At 31.6% G+C, this 21,618-nt stretch overlaps 2 protein-coding genes across 2 annotated transcripts; one reads left to right on the top strand and one right to left on the bottom strand.

Annotated features, from left to right (window-relative positions):
- Window positions 1-743: 743 nt before the first annotated feature.
- LOC106123887 (odorant receptor 43b-like) lies at window positions 744-2,544 on the bottom strand. The gene is made up of 5 exons (XM_013320300.1): window positions 1,796-2,544; window positions 1,626-1,725; window positions 1,265-1,366; window positions 927-1,082; window positions 744-806 (listed from the first exon to the last, which is right to left on the bottom strand). The coding sequence occupies exons 1-5, from the start codon at window positions 2,542-2,544 to the stop codon at window positions 744-746; spliced, it is 1,170 nt and encodes a 389-aa protein (XP_013175754.1).
- An 8,604-nt stretch (window positions 2,545-11,148) lies between these two features.
- On the top strand, window positions 11,149-13,153 carry LOC106123886 (odorant receptor 2a-like). Its single transcript, XM_013320299.1, has 6 exons — window positions 11,149-11,805; window positions 11,854-11,876; window positions 11,953-12,058; window positions 12,513-12,614; window positions 12,863-13,018; window positions 13,094-13,153. Exons 1-6 carry the CDS (start codon window positions 11,149-11,151, stop codon window positions 13,151-13,153), a joined length of 1,104 nt encoding a protein of 367 aa, XP_013175753.1.
- Window positions 13,154-21,618: the final 8,465 nt, after the last annotated feature.

Here is a 21,618-nt window from a genome sequence, read left to right as displayed (position 1 = left end):
AGGCGCACGTATCCAACATAATGATGCTTGTAGGCACGCTCATTGTATGCACACACTACAGCGAATATGAAAGCAAGTTGAATTTGTGCAACGGATGTGGAATACCTTAAATAGTATGATTTTTATAACAAAAGAATGTTGTTAACTATAGTTTTATTACATTCATACAAAAATGTCAGATATAAATCTGAGATATACTAAAATACTGAAACAACTTCTTGCAGCTAACATGGTATTCCGTCTAAGTAGTATTAACCGCACGATTGTCCAGCTGGACCGGTGCATAAGAACCCAGAAGACAGGCATCAAGTGGGCGAGCCTTATTTTAGTTCTCTTTCCCCTACGTGTTTCCTCTTTTTTATAAGGAAAGGATAGTCTAGATAGACAGGTGAGTCTGTAAGGGAAAGGGTAAGTAGATCTGACGGAGGAGTTGATGTAGAAGGCGAAATATTATGTTTTTGTTCGTCCCCTTCTTCTGCGATTAAAGGTAGACAACGCTTCTCCAATTGCAGTTGTTTATGGGCAGCGGTCGCCTATTTCGATGAATTCAGGTGATTGCTCGTTTGCCATTTTATAAAATTAAAAAAAAAACACTGAATGTTCTGGACCAAAGCGTAAATAAAATTACATAATTGTCTAATTTTCGAAATTAAATAAACTTTATTAAACAGGATTGTGTGTAGTGACATAAGTGAGTATAATATTCATCTTTATAGAATTATGTGCAATTAAATAGTACATATTTAATTTTGTTGATTTTGTATATTTCTTATTACAGTCAAGAATGAATAAGCGGTCTTCATAATCTGAAAAATAAATGTAACAATCGTCAGACATAGACACAAAAAAAATAATTAAAAAGTAACCTTGTACTAAAACATTTCTAATCCTTTACTTATTTTGTCAAAATTATATAATTTCATTACCCAAGTAAATGTGTCCAATGAAAGTGGAATCATCTTGAGAGCAGTAATTGATATTTTCCTGTTGGCGCGTGTTAGGAAAATATTGATACTAGTCTTGAACTCTTTCGATCGTGGCACCCATTTTGCACAATAGGCGGCGAACACAAGTTCTTCACTCTAAAAAAAAATATAAAACTAAGTCCAAAAAGGTTGTAATTATCTTATTAAGAGAACCAAAATTAAAACAGAACATTCGTCAAGTTGATTCAATCAAACTCAAACTAGATAAGGTGTGTCGTTTCATATCGAAGGTCCCATAGCAAGTTTTATTAATCTTTCAATGATTCTGTGAATCTTACCTCGTTGCTAAGTATAGAACCCAAATATGCCGGCACAAATATTTGCAATGTCATCGCTAATAAATATGATGTCATGAAAATTAAACTCTCTTTTGAAGTTTGCTAGAATAATAGATTTTAAATGATTAATAATTAAGTTCTCTTTACATCAAAACAGAGATCTTGCTGAAATTTGGCATACATTTAGAATATAGACTGGAAGAACACATAGGCTATTAAAGATTTTTTCTTTATTCCGCGCAGACAGCAGCGGGTGACGGCTGTTATTTAATAAAAATAGTCTTAGTAACTTACTTATTAGGTATTACTCCTCTGCACTACAATTTGTACTATTTTTTTTTTAATTTAAAAATATACTTACCAATAGCATTCCGCACAGAATAACACAAATAATACCAGAAGCCATTCCAAATTGTACAAAAAGAGAAACGCTTAATATTTCTTGTATTTTAGAGCAGTAACTAAAATTAACAAATAATACGTTAAAAACAATGTAATAATTCGTAAAATAAATACAAAAGAATTACTTACCTTAATATTGTATCATAGTGTTTTAAATAACGCTTAAGTTCCAATAATTCCGTATTTCGGGTTGAATTTCTTGAATTTTTCATTGATAAATTAAAATGTTTAAATTCGTAATTTAACACCCTTAATTGTGTTATTGCCATGATAACAAATCCCGCTATGAGTGTGTCAATATTTATGTTGTATGTCATATGACCGTACATCCATACAGATTGATATATAAACAAATAAATAAAATACTTTTTTATAAATTGCACATTTAAAAAGTAATATTTGCAAATCGGTAGATTTAATGTAGTATTAAAAACAAAATGCAACGCAACTGGTAATAATATTTGTGACCAATATGCAAAGTTTGATATCAATGCATATATTTTCCAATATATTTTGTATTTCGCAATATGACGCTTTATTATAATACGACTCATATCACCATGACCTTGAAAAGCTTTGCAATCTAAAATCTTTAATACATTTAAAATATCACTACGCTTCGTTAAAATCATTAAAACTTTTCCAGTAACTGCAATTTCCGTAAAATAAAACACAACTTCCCGAATTAATATTTCAAGTTTACGAGGCGCATAAATAAGGTTCAAAGTTAGAAGTAAGTTGTAAACAAATAGAGAAATAAACACAAATGATATTGAATAATATTTGTAGCATGTTCCATTATTATTCACAGGCCAAATACCAAAAACGTTGAGGAAAATGAAATTCAATTTAAAACACCGTGAGATACGTGGCATCATATTGAAATTCTCTATGATATTGTCACGTATAACTTCACGTCCTTGTCGTGTAATTTACAAAATGGATCTTTTTTCGTATACAAAAATTTAATGGACGACTGTAAAATATTTAATAAGTCTTTTTTGTCATCGTAATAACTTAACAGTTAGTAATAATGTGTTATTTAAGGCTATTATATTTTGTCACGAATTACTAATCTCCGCCTTAAATATTTAGTCATCGAATTATTTTTTTTTAATGACCTATCAAAGTTCGGAATCTTGGCACAGAAAGTTGTAGAACCACGCACAATTTAAATAGGTTTGTTTACTTTGTGTTTTAAAATGTAATCTATCTGACTTTATAACAGTTTAATCGTTGGTTTTTAAAAGAAAAATCCCACTATGAAACACATCGTTGTCCCTCTCTCCTTAAGAAAACAAAGATAAAACTACATTTTAAAAACTGATTACGTTCTCAGAAACCTACGATAAGGTTACTTAATGAAACAAAAGAATGTTTAAATGCATTAGTACAACGTTATTTAGAATTAGAACAGTAATTAAAAGCAAAGTACTCAGGCCTTTATAAAATGAATAGCCCTTGTTACTATGACAGTAACTGTAAAATGGATGCACGTTGTTTAATTCTTATGAAATGAATAATAAAAGGGCATTGTTATCATTAACAGATTTTTCATTCATCTGCTACCAGCTTATATTTTACTTATAACAATAAGCAGTTACATATTTGACAGTTTTTTTTATTTGGTATATGCTTCGATGGCGAAAAAATAAGCAAGTAGTATTGTATCATTGTTAAATTAAAATTGTTTTTTTTGTACACTAAACCCGCTACGTAGATTCATTAATTAAAAAAAATGTTTTCTAATTTCTTGAGTATTAACAAGTACTTCAACTTAAATAAGATTATATAACGTATAAAAAAAACAATCTACGTACTGTTTTCAGACATATGTAAAGCAAGTACATAAGTAGTGTAGTAACTCATTATTTTTATCCTAACACATAGAGCTTGCACGTTGCATTGCATTAATATCTTATGAGATTATTACAAGCGCACACGTTGACTCTACAGTCTGATAAAGTAAATAATTGTCATTATAAACTGACTTAATTTAGTGTTTAAAAAGAAATACAAGTTTGTTAACTTAGCTTTAAATATATCAAACCACCGAAGACAAAAGAAAATTTGTGCGAAAATAAATTTTGTAACACATTGCTTAATTTATTGTTATATTCCATCGTTATTTGAGAATAAATAATAAATTTTAAATATAAATTTGTATTAAACTTGATAATGACGAGTCTACAGTTTTATTATTCTTTGTCGACTAATTGCTGTCCCTTTTATTCGGTGAAGAACACTTTAAACTCTTTCAGTGCCTGTTTTGTTACGATAAGCATTCTTATTTACAAGTTACGGTATATAAGGTTAAATAAATAGAAAATACTATAGTAAAACTATTTTTATATCAGTACACTTTTAATATAAATGACTACATATCAGTAGAGATTTATAGGGTTATAAAGTTTTTAAGCTTTGTGCAGAAAAAAGTCCAAATTGTCTCTGGATTAGACCTTGTAATCTGTTCTAAGTTTTAGTGAGATTAAAGTTAAAGATTGTCTTATTAAGTTTGTTGTTTATTGATAATTATGTTATAGTTAGACCATTAATCACCGAGTCCTTTCAAATTATATTTCTACTATAAATAAAAGTATTTTTAGAAAATTTTAATCACTTCATTAAAATAGTAAAATAAAATGATGAAGTTTAATCTAAATTATAAGAGATATTTTGAATATCGAAAAATGTGTTATGAAATTGACACTTTAATATGCAAAATAAACGTTTCAACGGCAGAATGTTTGCTATATTGAGAGGTTAGAATGTTGTCTCGGCAAACGCGGCGGACGTCCGCCGGCGTCGCATTGCTAATGCGAGCTGCACTTAGCCGGGCTACCATTACTACGCGATTCTTTGCATTAAATAACATTTTTTTTAAAGTAAATGTAAAATTCTTATTATTTTTCCCATATAGCCAATCTTTTCTTGGACATTTAGAAGTCACTAATTCGCGTGTGTCGCTGTCAAATATATTCTAATGTTCGTAAGATCAACAAATTTTTACCTTTTAAAAATACCACAAATATCATTTGAATAATTTGTAAACGAAAAGAAAAATAAGTTGATTAATACAAATGTAGTCTCGGTTAAACGTTTTATAATAAAATACATTCTAGAGAGTTGGAAAAAATCCCAGGATGAATAATGTTTTTCAATCTTTTGTTAGAAAGCCGTGTTCAGTAAGAGTCCTGTTTAGTATGCATTAATCAGGACCGCGGTCAGCGACTTGATTGAAACCTAATCCTGCGGGACGCGGTGCCGCTGCCGGCTGATTGCCGACCACGCTGTCGCTCTTGTTACTCCTACTACGTGTATTCAAAATGTAAATAAAAACATGCTTTAAATTCTTTCGTTGACTTTGATTGGTGACTTTGGATAGAATTTTAATTATCTACTTTCTTATTGTCCAATGGACAAGACGGTAATTTTTTAAACAAATAATACTAGTAATTTTTTAAACAAATAATAAACAAATGTTACTAGATGTGCTATGTTATGACTTCAATTGTATATGTTTCTTTACCAATGGTTTCATCGTTTTTAGGATTCCGTACCTCATAGGAAAAAAACGGAATCTTCATAGGATCACTTTGTTGTCCGTCCCTCTGTCTGTCAAGACCTATTTCTCAAAAACGCGTGAAGGTATCAAGCTGGAATTTATTTAAGAGGAAGTATTCATATTATTTTCAGGTCAGTTGAATTTACGTTTTTATTGAATAAATATGTTTCCAAAATTTTCTCGATAAAAAAGTAAACGATGTAGTATTCTCTCTGTACCTCCAAAGAGTATTAGCAATGTGTTAAATAGTTTAAGACTGTGGAACACCATATGTACGGGAACTAAGCGGATTTTGTGACGATTATATAAAACGATAGTCGACATCTTAATTTTAATTAATCCTATTAGAATTTCCCTCGTTGACTGGTAATTGCAAATTTCATAGATTTCCCAACACTTGCAGCTAATTGCGCCGACACCTGTTCAACTGGCTCATTAGCGAGTGAAGCTGGATTCGACTATAACTACAACTATTAGTAGAATATATTGCTAACGAGTGTTATGTGATTCTTGATTGAAGTCATTACTTTAACGTCAATATGCCTCTAATTTTAGCGTACGTGAATTGCGTTTAATAATATTTTTTTTAAATTTTAATGCATGATCCATACAGATTAATAAAAAATATCTTTTGTACATTTTTCACAAAAATATTTAATATGTTTTTTTTTTTAATATTTCATAAAAAAAAAAATATTAAAATGTTTATACTATACATACTGCGCTGTTACAAAAGAGACGCTTTTTATTGAACAGTAATTATTCCTAAGGTTAAAACCTTCATATATTTTGCCATTAGTTTGCAATCTATTTCCACTTTGGTCCGAATTTCTTGGTGGCTTTTTACGAATTGGCAAAAAATGTTTGGACCATAGTAAAATACGGCCGAAAATAACACTAAATCTAAATTTGGAAAGAAATGTGGGGAATAAATAATAAATACATGAGATTTTGTGCGTGACGCTCGTGCGTGACCCTTTATGTTGAATTTATTACTGGGGTGAAAAGAAAACCAATATTTCTATAGGAGTGTGCAATTGTGAATTATAAACCCATTTCCTTAAACAATTCACCTTCAAGTACAATCATATTGTAAAAGTTTTGCTATCAATGAGAAATAAAAAAATAATATTTTAAAAATTAAACATTTATGACTGGCTAGTAGTACTGACAGGGTTGTTTTAATTTTGGTTAGGCATAGGAAACCTTTTTCGTTACAGAATGTAACAATTAAAAAAAAAAGTTTAAATTATAAAAATACTGTCCTTTAATTTACATTGGAGAATTTACACTAGGCAACTGACAAAAGGCAATGACAATATTTTTTTAGCAGTCGATGCAAAAATAGTCTACTCCTATACACTACTACTAAATTCAAATAAAAAAAGTTCCGTAATATTGGCGACCACTATCGACTCATGACTGACCATTATTCACAGACATTCATCTTTTTTTTTCTGCCCTGACACGTCACGTGCGTTTGAAGAATTTTATTACATTATGACCTTCTATATTCGTTTATATTGCAAAAGGGACCGTATACTTTAATATAAGATATGTCTAACCGCTGGACATTAGGTGAATGAACTTCATCACCATATCCTTACTTACAACATATCTGTTCAAAATCATATCCAGATCCATCCAGGCTGTAGCGAGTTATGAGGTACTATTATTTAGCTATTCATCCATCCAAATTTTACCATTTATATTAACAAAAATAAGAGTAAGATATTTTAAATATTATTTCAGTAAGAGTTAACACTCGCTCTTCTTACTCCACTCTTTCCCTTCCTACCCTTTTCTTATAAGGATAGGACGCAAACGGGAAGTGTATTTGACAGAGGACAGGACGCATCGGTAACGAAAATATCCTCGTTCTGTGTGTCCTCTCCCCCGTAGATTAAAGGTTGGTAACGCATCTGCAATTGCGAATGTCTTTGGGCAACTATCACTTTTCTTTTTCAGCAAATTCACCTGAATTTTCCGAAAAAGAAAAGCCGTATAGTCATTTACCACTTTTAAATAAAAAAAAAGGGTTAATTAACAACGAGTAAAATCAAATACTGTTAATTACATGCACTTTCAGTAATCAACGGTAGGAGGCTAAATCGTTCTCATTAAATCGGGAATTGACTGTAATTAAAATTACTATAGAAGTGTGTCAATAATTAGTAATAACCTTTGCTATTTCTAAGGCACCATAGACAATAGCGACACCAAGTGAGACTTCTAAAATAAAATTTATTATCTTTCATTTTTTTAATTTAAATCAAAGTGTTAGGTTAAGCTATTATAAATTTTATATTTCTGTGTCCAGTGTATTTAAGTGAGTCAAAATAAAGTTGAATATCAACAGATTCACAATTAAACCGGCGGTTTTTCGTATTTGCGAAGCCTAGAATTTTTTTAAAGTTTTTAATTTTCCGGCTTGAACGCATTCAGTGCGCCGCTAAATGGCATGCAAGCGTTATTATGAACCTCATATTGAAGCAGAAGTTCGCATTGCCTACGTAACTTTAACTGCTTACTATTGTAAAAGTTGTAATAATGGATTTAATTTTTTTAGTTGCTATTATTTCTTACTTTAATCAAGTGTTAAAATGAATTTAAGTTTTTATAAAGATACGCGACCATTGGTCCGGACCGGACGCACTACACGCACGGGCCGGATTTTAGTTTAATCTGTATGATTTCACATAGCACTACGTTCATTATCAGCTCCGCCCGCATCAAAAGGCACCATTTATCAACACGCTATTAATTGCGCGCCGTGTGTACAATGCGTCCGGCGCAAGCCGTTGTACGCGTACCTTAACATTAAGTAAATCAGTTATGTGTGGATCCTTAATGGTTGTCAGAAGCTAAAAGAAACCCTTTTGAGAATTGATATAAGGATTTACTGACCGTAGACGCAAATTTTTGTGTTATATTCATTCTTTTCTGGTAAATAGGAAATGTGAAAGATAATATGCCTACATTAATAGATTTATAGTTTTAACTAAACCAAAACTTGTTTGCATATTTAAGAAATATATCTATTTCTATAGTATCTTTTTCAATATTGTCACCGCAACAAATTTAACAAAATTGGTTTTCGTAAAACAGTGTCGAAGCTTTGAAGTTATCAAAGCGGCGATCACTCAGAGATCGGCTAGTCTTCATGAAAAATGCATTGTATAAAATAAATCTGTATTCAACCGCACGAAAGCGATTAGCAAAAAGTGGCTTCGAAAAGACGGCTAAATAAAGTCACGGAAGTCAAGTCAGTGAAATGAGTTTTTTTTTCGACTGACCTTAAATTCAAAGAAACGAGGAAGATTACTTTTTTAAACCGGAAGAGATTTAATAGGAAAACTCTTAGTGTAAATAATATGATCTTCAACTAAACGGTTTAAAGCAAACAATAATATTATTATATTTATGTCCACAAAAGTATAACAAAACATTAGGGGGAAAAATGACAAAAAATCGACTTAGATTTGGGTCGAATTTTTGCTTTAACATTGCAATTTAGCTATAGTGAGAGTGTTTATACAATTGTTGAACTCCAATCGTACGAAAAAAGTAATATTTTTTACTGATTAAATCGAAAATCGACCTAATATTTTCAAAAGTATTGGCCATTAGTTTTATGATTGTGTTGTAAACTTGAAGTACAGAAGAGAGTCGTCTACAGACTACAGATATTTTCTGCCGAGGCATTGTTTTATGGCAGCGAATAAACGGTAGTTTACTATTGTTTAATTGCAGCGCAATAATAAAAAATCTCTATTGTTGTCGTAAGCAGTCTTCTCTTCGTAATTGCTCGCTTATTTTACTCAGCACCATTTCTTATTACATTTTAAGAATTTTTCCATGCAGTTTATTAATTAAAATACAGAATTATTAATTCAGTTCGACTTAGTTTGTTTCTAATATATAACATCGAAAGACACCCTCGCTTAGGCATAGAATAGTTATTTGTTGCTTGAGTTATATTATTAAGACAAAAATTATTTTAGAATGAATGTATCGCCAGTGGTAATCGACGATAACATAAACAGAAAAAAATGTTAAAAAAGGATATCGGGTCTGTACTGGGCGGTATTTCCAAACCGCTACGACGTATGGTCCTTAAAGAAGCGAGCTTATCGCCATCGCAAAGGTCGGCAACGCATCGTCGGTTCTCTGGTATTGCAGATATCCATGGGCATCGATGAATACATCGGTGTTCCTGCTGCTCGTTCTCTTAAAAAAAAAACCTTTCCCTTTCGGAGTATTGTAATGAACAAAATAATTGTTGACAATGGATTTAATATAAGAGTGCTTATAAAAATACTTAATTAGACACAAAGTTTTGCTTTTTGCAATTGCTAATTGTGAGTACCACGCATTGATAGCTCCAAGCGTTTTAACTTGAACCAGGAAAATTAACGAGTTTAAAGTTTCTCGGAAATTGTTAAGCGTTTAAACAATAAAAACACAATTAATATTTTGTTTTTGTTATCATTTCATTATTCCCTGAGTTATTTTCCCTGAATTTACACAAAATATATCAAAAAATATATTAATGAAAACTAGAGCATTTGCTAATGCGTTACTTATTAAACCACTTTATCATCTACTAATGCATATTGATATTTTAAAAATTTCAATCACGATTTTCAGTTGACAATTCTCATTTCCATTTTTAAGTAGACACAGCGTATCCTTATCTTCTAGGATTTATTACACAACAAAAGATGACGAAGTGCAGTGAGCGTTGAGCAGTGAATGGGAATGATGGATCTTGCTGCAGTAATGATGTCTGCAGGCTAGCGGCCATTGTTGCACATTCGCTGCACTCTGCAATACTGCATTCGTGCAATAAATTTCTCGCCGCTCACACTGTTAAATATGAACAAATAGAAATTAAATTATTGGTATTTTTACATTTTATTCAGTATAAAGAGTTTTATGTCAATGAAAATATAGATTTATAAAAAAAAAACAATATTGTTTCATCAAATTTGTTATTAAAAATGTTTTTTCGCCATAATTTTTCGCGTATTAATTTCTTAAGTATTTGTTTTATAGCGTTCAAAAGTAATAAATGTAAACTATATTAAATTTTATAGCATATACGTGACTAGCAATCACATAGTTAAAGAAAGCGATAGCGCTTGTTAACGAAACATACAACTTTGACACTGAGTGTGCAATTTTGTAATTTTGTGCTATAAAATGCAATTTAAAATAATTACCTTAACAATATACGTTAATAATGTCTACATTAAGTACGTCAAAAATTTTATTATTAACTATGTTATCGTGTAACTGAGTCACTGTTTGCCTTGAAGAGGCATTTACAGCTTCACCGGGCTTGAGGTGTTCGGGTGCAGATGGCGTTTAGCCTGAACCTTGTTTAAGATTAACAAGACCCGAGGGCTCGCTCAGGAGCCTCTGTTAGAGCTGTATTAGGAGGCCATCGAGTTCTAAGATAGCTTAGGTGGACGTTCCGTGGAGTGACGGCTCAAGAGACCCCGAGAGGTGACCTCGGCTTGGACTGTCACTCATTACACGTTTAGCATGCCGATTCAAGGGTGCCCGAGAGGTCATATTGGTTGTATACTTTAAGGATGCTATGAAATTGTTATAAATAAAATTAAAAAAATCCTATCAAATGTATTTGCTTCGTTTGGATAGATTCAATCCTTTTATTATATCACTTTTCTTCATTTTTCCGTAACAAATTATAAGGTAACTATAGCCCGTAATAGGGATAAGTGGGACACATAAAAAATTTAAAACTCCTTCATACTAGTATGCTATTACGATACATTCTCTGTTACTTTTGATTCAATTTAATAACATGTTTCGAAGTAATATAACACTTGCTTCATATCACAAGACTGCATTTTTCACTTACGAAGCCATCGACAACGATGCAATAAAAATGAAAGCAATATCAGAGTGTTTTTCTGAAAATATATTAGCTTGGAAAATATTCGGAATATGGTTTGGAAATAACCCAAATAAATATTATAAATATTACTCTTTTATATTCCTTAATTTAACTTTAACGATATTTAATTTATTACTGACGATAAATCTATTCTATACTTATAATCAAATTGAAAATTTACTCCATGAAGTCATTTACATTTTTACTGAAATAACTGTAGTAGCTAAAGTTTGTATGGTTTTATTTTGGAGGAAAAAAATAATACTGGCATTTGCTATTCTTGATTCTGAAGAATTTGAAGGTATCGATAAGATATCCAAAGAGATAATAGAAAATGACGTATTAAAATACAAAAACATCATGAAATTTTATATTGTCTTTTGTAATTTGTCATACTGTTTAGCAATACTACCGGGTTTTGTTGATTATTTGCTAGGAAATAATTCTGAATTTCCTATATCTAGATATAATTTTCTTAGTTATGAAATTAAAAAGCAATTTTATATATATTTATATTTATATCAAAGCTTTTGTATTTATGGACATATGGTTTATAACGTTTCTATAGATACGTTAATAACTGGCTTTATTCATTTAACAATCAATCAATTAAAGGTACTTAAATATAAGTTGAAAAGATTAAATTTAAAAAAACAAAATGAAAATGTTCAAATTTGGAGTTTGAATAATTGTTTAAAACATTTTGATGTTATTGTAAGGTGATTTGTTATTGAAAAATCAATTTCTATATGTTTTAAAAATAGCATATCTAAGTGTATAATTATTTTTTTGCAGATATCAAGCTATCGTGCAAGAAATAACAAGTGTCACATTATTCATAATCTTTGGAATGGGATCTGCAATTATTTGCGTCACATTATGTGGATTTCATTTGGTTAGTGTTAGTTACGGTATTAGCCTATTATTATTGTGGAAAATATTAAAGAAACTAGCTGTAGCCCGCGACTCCGTCCGCAAAGAATTAAAAAGGAAACTTAATTAGTGGTCTATATGTTCGTCCAGACTATGTTACAAATTTCATCAACATTTTTTGAACCATTTCGGAAATACCTTCTAAGAAACATCCATCCTTCCATCCTCCTCCTCCATGCCTTGGGCAGGGTAAGGGGTTTTTATGGAGGAGGAAACGCATATGAAGGGGAAATATTCTCTTCATGTGCGTCTCTCCTCCGTCAATTATAGGTAGTCAATGAATCTGCATTCGTATGACTATCGGCAGCAGTCGCTTCGCTGTTTCGGCGAATACAGGTGGCAGCTTGCTCGTTTACCATCTTATATTATAAAAAAAATATCCTGTCATGATTTAATACTGACTATAGATAAATCTTTTTCAGAGCACTGATGTCAACTCGTTATTATTTATTTTCACGTACCTAATAGCCATGGTGTTGATTATATTTGTACCGTCATGGTTGGGCACTCAGCTTATGCATGAGGTAAGGTATATTTCATGGTTATTTTTCAAAGGGTGGGAAGGGAAAAAGGACTAAATAAGGGGACGCACACTCGTCAGACGAAAGGCGGAATTGTTTCCACTTCACGCCTGTCTTCTGTGTGATCGTGGTATATCACCGGTCGAGCCGGGCCAATTCGTGCGAAGATTTTTAAGCGGGCTCTACCACTGTTAAAAATTTGCATGTATTGTTGTTAATAAGTAACCTTTTTCTGTTATTATAAATTGCAGAGTCAGGAATTAGTTTCTGCAGCGTACAGTTCTGATTGGATGAACAGTTCTAAAGAGTTTAAAAGTAGCTTAATTATTTTTATGGAGCGAACGAAAACACCAATGTGTGTAGTCGGCATGAAAATGTTTCTGTTATCTCTCAACACCTTTATTACGGTAAATATATATTTTTTTTATTTATGAATATAATTTGATTTTAACTTTCATTTGTTTCAATTTCATTTGTTACAGATAATGAAAACTGCTTACTCTTTGTTTACTTTAATAAGTAGATTTAGGAATATGACATAGTAAGGGTTATGTAATTCGAATCGTTAGTTATTTACATTGTAATTTGTCTGTTGTTCAATGTTCCCTATCTTATTGGAACTCATCTGAAATAACTCAAGCTGTTTTATTGCCGATTGAAATTTAATTTCCCTTTATTTATAGCTTCTGTTATAACGTTATTTTTCTTTTCAAGATTGTATTGTCGACATTGTTGTATGATAGAATGTAATAGTGATTTATGAAGCTTTTTTTTTTAGATGATTTTAGATGTAATTTAATTCAATAAATATATATTTTTTTATTTTATAATTAGCTTATGTAGCATTATTGGGTTTTCTATTTTTATATCATAAAGTGACAAATGAGCATGCAACCTGAATTCGCCGAAATATCGAAGCAATCACTGCCCATAGAAATCCGCGATTGAACAGCCACAGAAAAGGAATATTTCTAAAACTCAAACGCTGCAAATGCTTAACAATTAAAAAGATTAATTTTTTAACTTAATTGAAAGTGAATTATGATATTATGTATAAGTTACTAGAAGCTTTTCAAAACTCAAATGTAATTAAGTAATACATTATTGTAATGCTAAAACTCCATTTTAATCACATCATTACTAAGCAAGTCTTGTATTAGCATTCTCAGCAGTAAAAGTCTGGGAATAAGAAATATTTTATACCAACATAATTAACGAGAAATTGCAAATTTAATTTCCTTTATTCGTTTTATTTAGCCGTCGCGATATACGTCGCCGCAGTGTAATTAAGAAATAAAATGTTTCAGTAAGAAATATTGATTGCGATCATAAATATGTCGAAGGAAAGCTGTTGGATGTTGTACTAACCCTTTTAAAAGCAAAAAGGCCAAGAAGTATAAATTATCTAAATGTTTAATTTTGAACATAAGTATTAATCTGTTAGATTATTTGGTATTCTTTACTAGCGGTCACCTGCGACTTCCGTGCGGTATAAAAAACATAATTAGTAGCTTATGTGTTCTTCTAGACTATGTTTCATATGTATGCCAAATTTCCATCATCCAACATCTATCCATCCAGCCAAACATTCGCATTTATAATATTAGTAAGATTAGACTAGTGAAAAAACTAAAAAAATATCCTAGGCATTCACGCTCGTTTATAGGATAGCTTAGCTCTTTCTTACAATTTTACTTCATCATCATCAGCTCACTATACGTCCCCACCGAGGGGCTCGGAGCCTACCCTACGTTAAGGGTGATTAGGCCATAGTCAACCACGCTGGCCCAATACGGGTTGGTTAACTTCACACATATCTTTGAAATTTTTCTCAGATATGTGCAGGTTGCATCACGATTTTTTCACCGTAAGAATGTTGGATAAATGTACATATGTAAATCGGAAATCGAAAAACACATAGGTACATGGCGGGATTCGAACCCAGGACCTGCAGATCGCAAGTCAAGTGCTTAACCCCTGAGCCACCGACGCCCCCAATTTTACGTGCATTAATTTATTACTGTGGTTACGTGTACTAAGTAATATTATTTTAGTTACTAGGTAGACGTATGTATTAGCAATTGACGGCAATTCCCCGATCGCTCGCTAATGAGACCGTGGAGCAGGTGTTGCGACCAATTAGCGAATACGTGAGGTTTAAACGTTTCTAAACGTGTCTACGTACAGTCGTTACTACGACTAATAATAGACGCGTAATATTCGTAAATCTAATACTTAGATTAAGTAAGTTAACGTTCTATTTTAAAAGCTATATAAACGTCTTAAAATTATATTTAAATTATAAATTGACTATTGTCTTATAACAAATAAGTTTTTCAACACAATATAAAGTAAAAATTTCGTAGGTTATTGATGCTTTGTCTAATTCTAGTCTTAGTCTAGTTGAGTGGCTGATGTAACTTTTTATAATAAATGATATTGCTTTAGTTAATCTATGTTTTAATCAAGAAAATAGATTTTATCAGATCTTGTCCGGATACATTAACATAATATTCTAAGAATGTTACTCTACAAATGTTCGGATAATTTAATTCACGAATTTCTGACACCTAAGTATCTGTATAAAACATATCGTCATCCCTATCTTTTACCTTTGGTAAAACAGAGATAACAATATGTTTAAAAAAATATTCTCAGAAACCCACGGTATAACTGCGATATGACGTCGCGGGAGTGAATACATTAGGCCTGTATACATACCCACGTTCTATTTTACTCGCTCACTAAAATAAAAGTGGCAATGTGGAGCACTTTAGTTGAAAGTTTTCAATAGCAGTTCAAACATCATATTATACGACATACAACGCTCTCCTTTTAGTCTTAAAATCGAGGCCGAACCTTGTTCTTAAAGCGCCATATTGACTTCTTTAAAAGCATCGTTGTTAAGTTTGTATATTTATTTAATTCAATATTAGAACTATTTTGTATTTAAAAATTAAATTAAATTAATTATTGTTTATAGTTTATTTATTTATTATACACGTACAAATAACAGATAAATTATGCAACATTAACATAAATAATACAATGTACAATACAACCCACCCTTTTTCTCATAAGGAAAGGATGGGAAGTGGAAGTGGACTTTCCGGATGAGAGGATGCATGGATGGGGAAAATATTTTCTTTATGTGCATCCTCACATCCGTCAATTAAAGGTAGGCAACGCATATGCATATGTCAATGGGCAACGGTCACTTCGCTATTTCAGCGATTTCAGGTGGCCGCTCGCTCGTTTGCCACCTTATGATATAAAAAAAAACAATAGAACTTATAATTTATCCAATAACAGATGTACAACATTGATACAAAACAAACAAGAAGTAGAAAACAAAAAAAAACAAAGCACAAAAAATAACTCAACATTATATCTGGGTCTATGTTTATGTAGATTTATATTGTGATTTAATTTAACAACGCACTTGAAATTAGTTGAGTAACATTAAAGCTCCAAACTAAACAATTTTAGGCGATTCGTTGCTCGTTTGCCTCCTAAAAAAAACTGTCTTCCATATGTAAGTTCTATATAAGAACTGATATGAGTTAGTATAAATTGTTATATTATCTTTATTATTCATATGAGATTTGTTGAACAAAGAGATTTCCCAACAGAAGCCTAGTTGCGAAAAGTTTCCCACTAAACTTTGTCGACCAATTTACAGCATTTCCCTTTTAGAATACAACCACATTTTAAGTCGTTGTTTCCCAGCATGTTAAGCTACTCTAAGTATAATATACGTTATAAAATATAAAACTTTATCTTATACTTAAAGAGTCTGTTAATATTATAGAATACTAGCTGTCACTCGCGACTCCGTCAACCATTTAATTAATTATTAATAGTCAAATATTAAGTTCTTCTCTGAAATTAAAATTAGTTTGGATTCGATTTTTAAAATTCAAATTAAGTGAAAATTGTTTCCTGCATATCGGGTAATAAAAGTAAAATATGGGACATGCACGAACTAGAGCAGTGCAATAATTTTGCCTTGACGAGAAAATAAATAAAATTTCAGCGCAGTTCGTTTAAATTATCTACGTTGAATTATTCAACGGTAAGCAAAAATAAAAACTAAATAAATACACATAGGTACAATAATTGTTCAATGAATGCCAATAATAGAGATATTTATCAATTTTTACAAAGGCAAAAGTTATTTGTAATGTTCGTAAAAAAATTTCTCATACAACATTTCTTATTGCAATTCCAACAATTTATCTTAATGAAAACTAAAAAAAAAACGTCAAAGACGATCGAAAGGGAAATCTATGGGCATTTATCGCTTGTCGTCCCCAGTTAGAATGGCACTGCATACTTCAATGTAGACAGGGGTGGCCAGACACAAAAAGATGCGTAGTTACGTGCGTTAGGTGTTGGTGGAAATATTAACGATGGAAGCTGTATCGGAGGATTCGTGAAATTAGATTTCAGTAGGAGTTTTTATGTAAGAGAATGGGGAGATTTCGTCTTTTCAAAGGTCGTGTTTTGTATCCAAGTAGTAGGAAATGACCTTTCTTACTTTAACAATACTGTAAACCCTGTACTAGTGACCATGTATTTTAATATTTTTTTTGTTAAGTTAATGATCGGTGATTAATTTTACAGTGTAATTTATTTACGTGATAAATACGAAAATTGTGTTAACAGCTGTGAACGCAATAAGATAATTCCTTATAATATTTATTATTTTCATTAATTTTTGGCACGTATTCGTTACCTCGGGGCGTATAAAAATTGCTGCAGCACAACTTTTTGGCATTCATTGAAGTAAAAATAAATACTTTTTTTAAGTAATAATGCATTTAACTTAATCAACTTAACTAGTAAAGTCAATTTCATTGCTTGCTATTTTGTATCGTCATACTTACTTTATGAATTAAGTTATATACTAAGTAAAAGAAACAAAGAACAGGATTTTTTTTAATCCCTCGAAATTTAATAAACCAATTACGAGCCTCTTTGTATCTTAATTATGTTTCAGTAAATTAGTATTTGTTTATGTTTTGTTTCCATATTAATCAAGCCTTAATTAATTTTAGTTTCATAAGTTGTTCATAGATGGCGCTTATCGTAATTCATCCTCAAGAACCAAAAAAGTAAATCTTCGTAGCTCTAGATGGCGCTTGGAAAATGAAAATGTTTAATTTGATAACCACGTCAGACACAGAGCTGTTCGCAAGACCGCATATCGCGTATGCCAGGTAATAATAATTTAAAAATATAGCGAGGAATCGCAAGCCTTTCCGATACAAGCATACTTATTTATTATTGTTCTTAATACCGAAGAATTAAACTAATCGTGTCATCGTGGAGGTGCGGAAACTATAGCTTCCTATTACTTCTACAACTACTAAGTATTTTCAACTTTCTCCAATATCTACGGTACGCAATATGTGTGATGTATGACCATGTGGGAGTTGAAACTCTTTTATTAAAACATATATTAGAGCACGCGTCCCGCGGGTGACACTGAATAATACTCTCCTTGTTGCTACAATTCTTTGCACAGCTCTACCTATTTCGCCTTTTATTGCCTAGGATTATTTATAGTTGCCTGGGCCGGTGCTTTAGGAGGTAATGTGCCTGTCATATCTAGAATTTATATTTGTTCTAGTTTATTCATTTTAGTATCAAATCTTTTTATTTATTTAAAGCCGTAAAAAATAGTTTTCAAATATCCAACGGTACAATGATTATGCTTTTAATAAATAAACGCTTCGATACACACACCGACTCTCAGACCCGCCCTAAACTGGCAAGCCTCAATTAACAAATTAAAAAGTTATTTTAGCTGAGTTACACACGCGAAATGCGGCTTTTAATTAAGCTGTAATTCAACATGCCGACGTTTAACTGTTAAAAATGCTATAAAATGTGACAAATTACGCGTATTCATTACATCTACTAAGCGGGTGAGTAGACCTCGCTCGATATACAGGCCGCTAAATTTCTGCAATTACCTCGCTGCAGACTGACGCCGGAGCTCAATAAACCCGGGGTCCGAATGTATTTATTTTTCAACTCGTCTGCTCGCATATGAGTTTTAAGTCATTTGGGCGTAATTTTTCAAAGCAGAATATTTTTCCCGCGGAACGATCTCGCTGCCGCCAGTTAAATAACACTCGTTAACTTTGTGCGTCGAAAAGCCCCGGGCAATTATATTTTAATATAACATTTTTACATCCATTCGATGATATAAAAGCAATTTAAAATTGTAGTTATTTACGTATTTATATTTATATACTCTGCAATTATGAGCAAATGATTTGTCCAATGTCAAATTCTATAATAGAAACAAAAGATTGTAACAGATCTTTGAAGTAGATTTAGAAAGTAATAGGTCATCGAGAATAATAGCTAAATCAACATAACATTGGTTATAATCGAATGACGTATTTATCGATTTAAGCCACTAAAATTTTCGATCATTGCAATGTGAAAAACTTTTATTCATTGGTAATTCATATGCATGCCACGCTGCACCACATTAATGAACTTGGCTTCCACTGAGGGTAGTCAAATTACAATCCAACTATTTTCTTACATTATTCCATTTTATAAAGCTTGAAATAGATGTCCATTGTACACTTAAGATGAGACTTAAACGTTCCATTACAGATATCAATATTATAATTTTATCTCGATGTATTCTAAAATAAAATCTAACTTCTACGATTGAGTGTGAATTATTTCCATTCATTGACACTTATTTAAACTTTCGTGAGTCATTATAATAAACTTATATAAAAACGGCTAAACCCTCACGTATATTCGTCCGGTGGCGACAACGACTAGTTTTGAGTCCATCGGGGGCCCTTCGTCATCAGGGTGAGTGGGACTGGTATTATTTCGCGGACGCGGCCTGTCGTTCACTGAGCATAATTAATGAGTGTTTAACCGTTTTTATATAAGTTTCCCTTCCCGCCCTTTTTCTTATAAGGAAAGGATGGGAAGTGGAAATGGACTTTCCGGATGAGAGTATAAAGGAAAATATTTTCTTTCTGTGCATCCTCTCCTCCGTCGATGAAAGGTAGGCAACGCATATGCAATTGTGTATGTCATGGGCAAAAGTCACTTCGCTATTTCAGCGATTTCAGGTGGCCGCTCGCTCGTTTGCCACTTTATGATATTTAAAAAAAAACAAGTTTAGTGACACTTATTATTTGTTCATCATAAATTGCTATAAATGATGATGCAAATAATCCAAAAAGACTTCGACTAAAATAATATAACTAGATCGTTGACATATTATGATCTATACATCACAGTTAAAAGGTCCATTTAAATTCTTAAAATAGCTTCAATATTTTTTTAACTTCTCGCACAGCATAAAGTTCATAAAAATTTTTCCATATCTTACAAAGTAAACGGTATCCATGAAATATGCATTAATATTTACTCAATCTCGAGCCAATCCCTTGAAGTCGACTGAATGGTACGATTTGCAATTCACCGAGCATACTTAAAGAGAAAAAATAACCACTGAACAAACTACAGATGGCGATGAAATGGAAAGAGAGAACAAATTAAACGGTAATGTTTAAAGAGCTATCCTACTGTTTTGATACTAAAATAAGTTGCTTTATTTAGCTTTCTATTGAGATTTTACTGGTAACGGTAAATAATAAAACAGGTAAAGGTAAATAATAAAACAGGTAATTTTGGGATAATAGGTAGAAATCCCAAAGATACATCTTACTAATTTTATAAATGCGAATGTTCAGATGGATGGATCGATGGATGTTTCTTGTAAGGTATCTCCAGAACGACTGAACGGATCTCAATGAAATTTGTCATACATATAATAAATATTCTGGAAGAACACATAAGCTACTAATCATGTATTATATATTTTTTAATTTCCCGCGGACAAAGTTGCGGGCGAACGCTTGACAAAAACACTACAAAAATTTGAGTAAAAAAACAAAGTACAAATAGAAAATTGGATACTATTTAAAACATGATAAATCCAGTCAAAATATGTGGTAAGTATTTCCTTAGCTTTAATAAGCTCATAAATCTGTCATGTAGTATCATATTTTTCTAGTTGCAAGGAAAATATGATTTAATACGTACAGGAAAATGTCAGGGACTAAGCCTTGAATAGTTTATTGCTACCGAAATTAGCCATGCCTTAAATACACCGGTTTTACACTTCGAAGATTTTTGATGTTTTACATAAACAGACTTTGGAGTTTGCATTTAATATTTTATTAAAAACATAACTTTGTTAACATTTAACATTTTATTAAAGCAGACGTGATTGAAATTATTTAATGTTATATTTATAATTAAATCAATTTTGGTAGTTAAGTCCCTTCAGTATAATTGACAACAAACAATTTTTTTTCGCTATATGGTAGTACCGATGTAATCTGTTAATTTCTAACATAATTACGATAAGCCGACATAATTTTCCGACGAAAGAAAATAAACAAAATAAAAGTTGCGTCTAAGGCTACTCAAACATAGTGATTTAACGTACAACGAGATAAGGAGGGTCAAAAAGAGTGGAGGATTAAGAGCTATTGGCTGACTGCCCATCCAATTTTCTTTGTTGACGCCTCGTGGGAGCCTCACTGAGATTATCTTAACAAAGAAGCAAAGGCGCCGAGGATACGCTCACATAAAATGCGAAACAATATAATCGTCTGTCTAATCTATTTAACTAACTTACTTCTTACTAATATTATAAATGCGAACGTTTAGTTAGATGAATACATGGATGTTTGTTTGAAGGTATCTCCAGAACGGCTAAACGGATCGCGACGATTGGCATGCATATAGGACGTAGTCTGAAAGAACACATAGGCATAAAATAATGTTTATTTTTAATTCAGCGCGGACAGAGTCGCGGGCGACAGCTAGTTACTTTTATATGTATCTATGTTATCATTGCAAAGTATTAATTATATTTTATCAATTTATTTATTGCTTTGTTTATATATTTACTTAGAAGAGAGAATAATAAGTCACTATGTCTTAA

Source organism: Papilio xuthus, unplaced genomic scaffold, assembly GCF_000836235.2.
Source record: "Papilio xuthus unplaced genomic scaffold, Pxut_1.1 DF825946.1, whole genome shotgun sequence".
Lineage (NCBI taxonomy): Eukaryota > Metazoa > Arthropoda > Insecta > Lepidoptera > Papilionidae > Papilio > Papilio xuthus.
The sequence above is the reverse complement of the archived record's forward strand: the minus strand, read 5'-3'. Positions and strand labels throughout refer to the sequence as shown.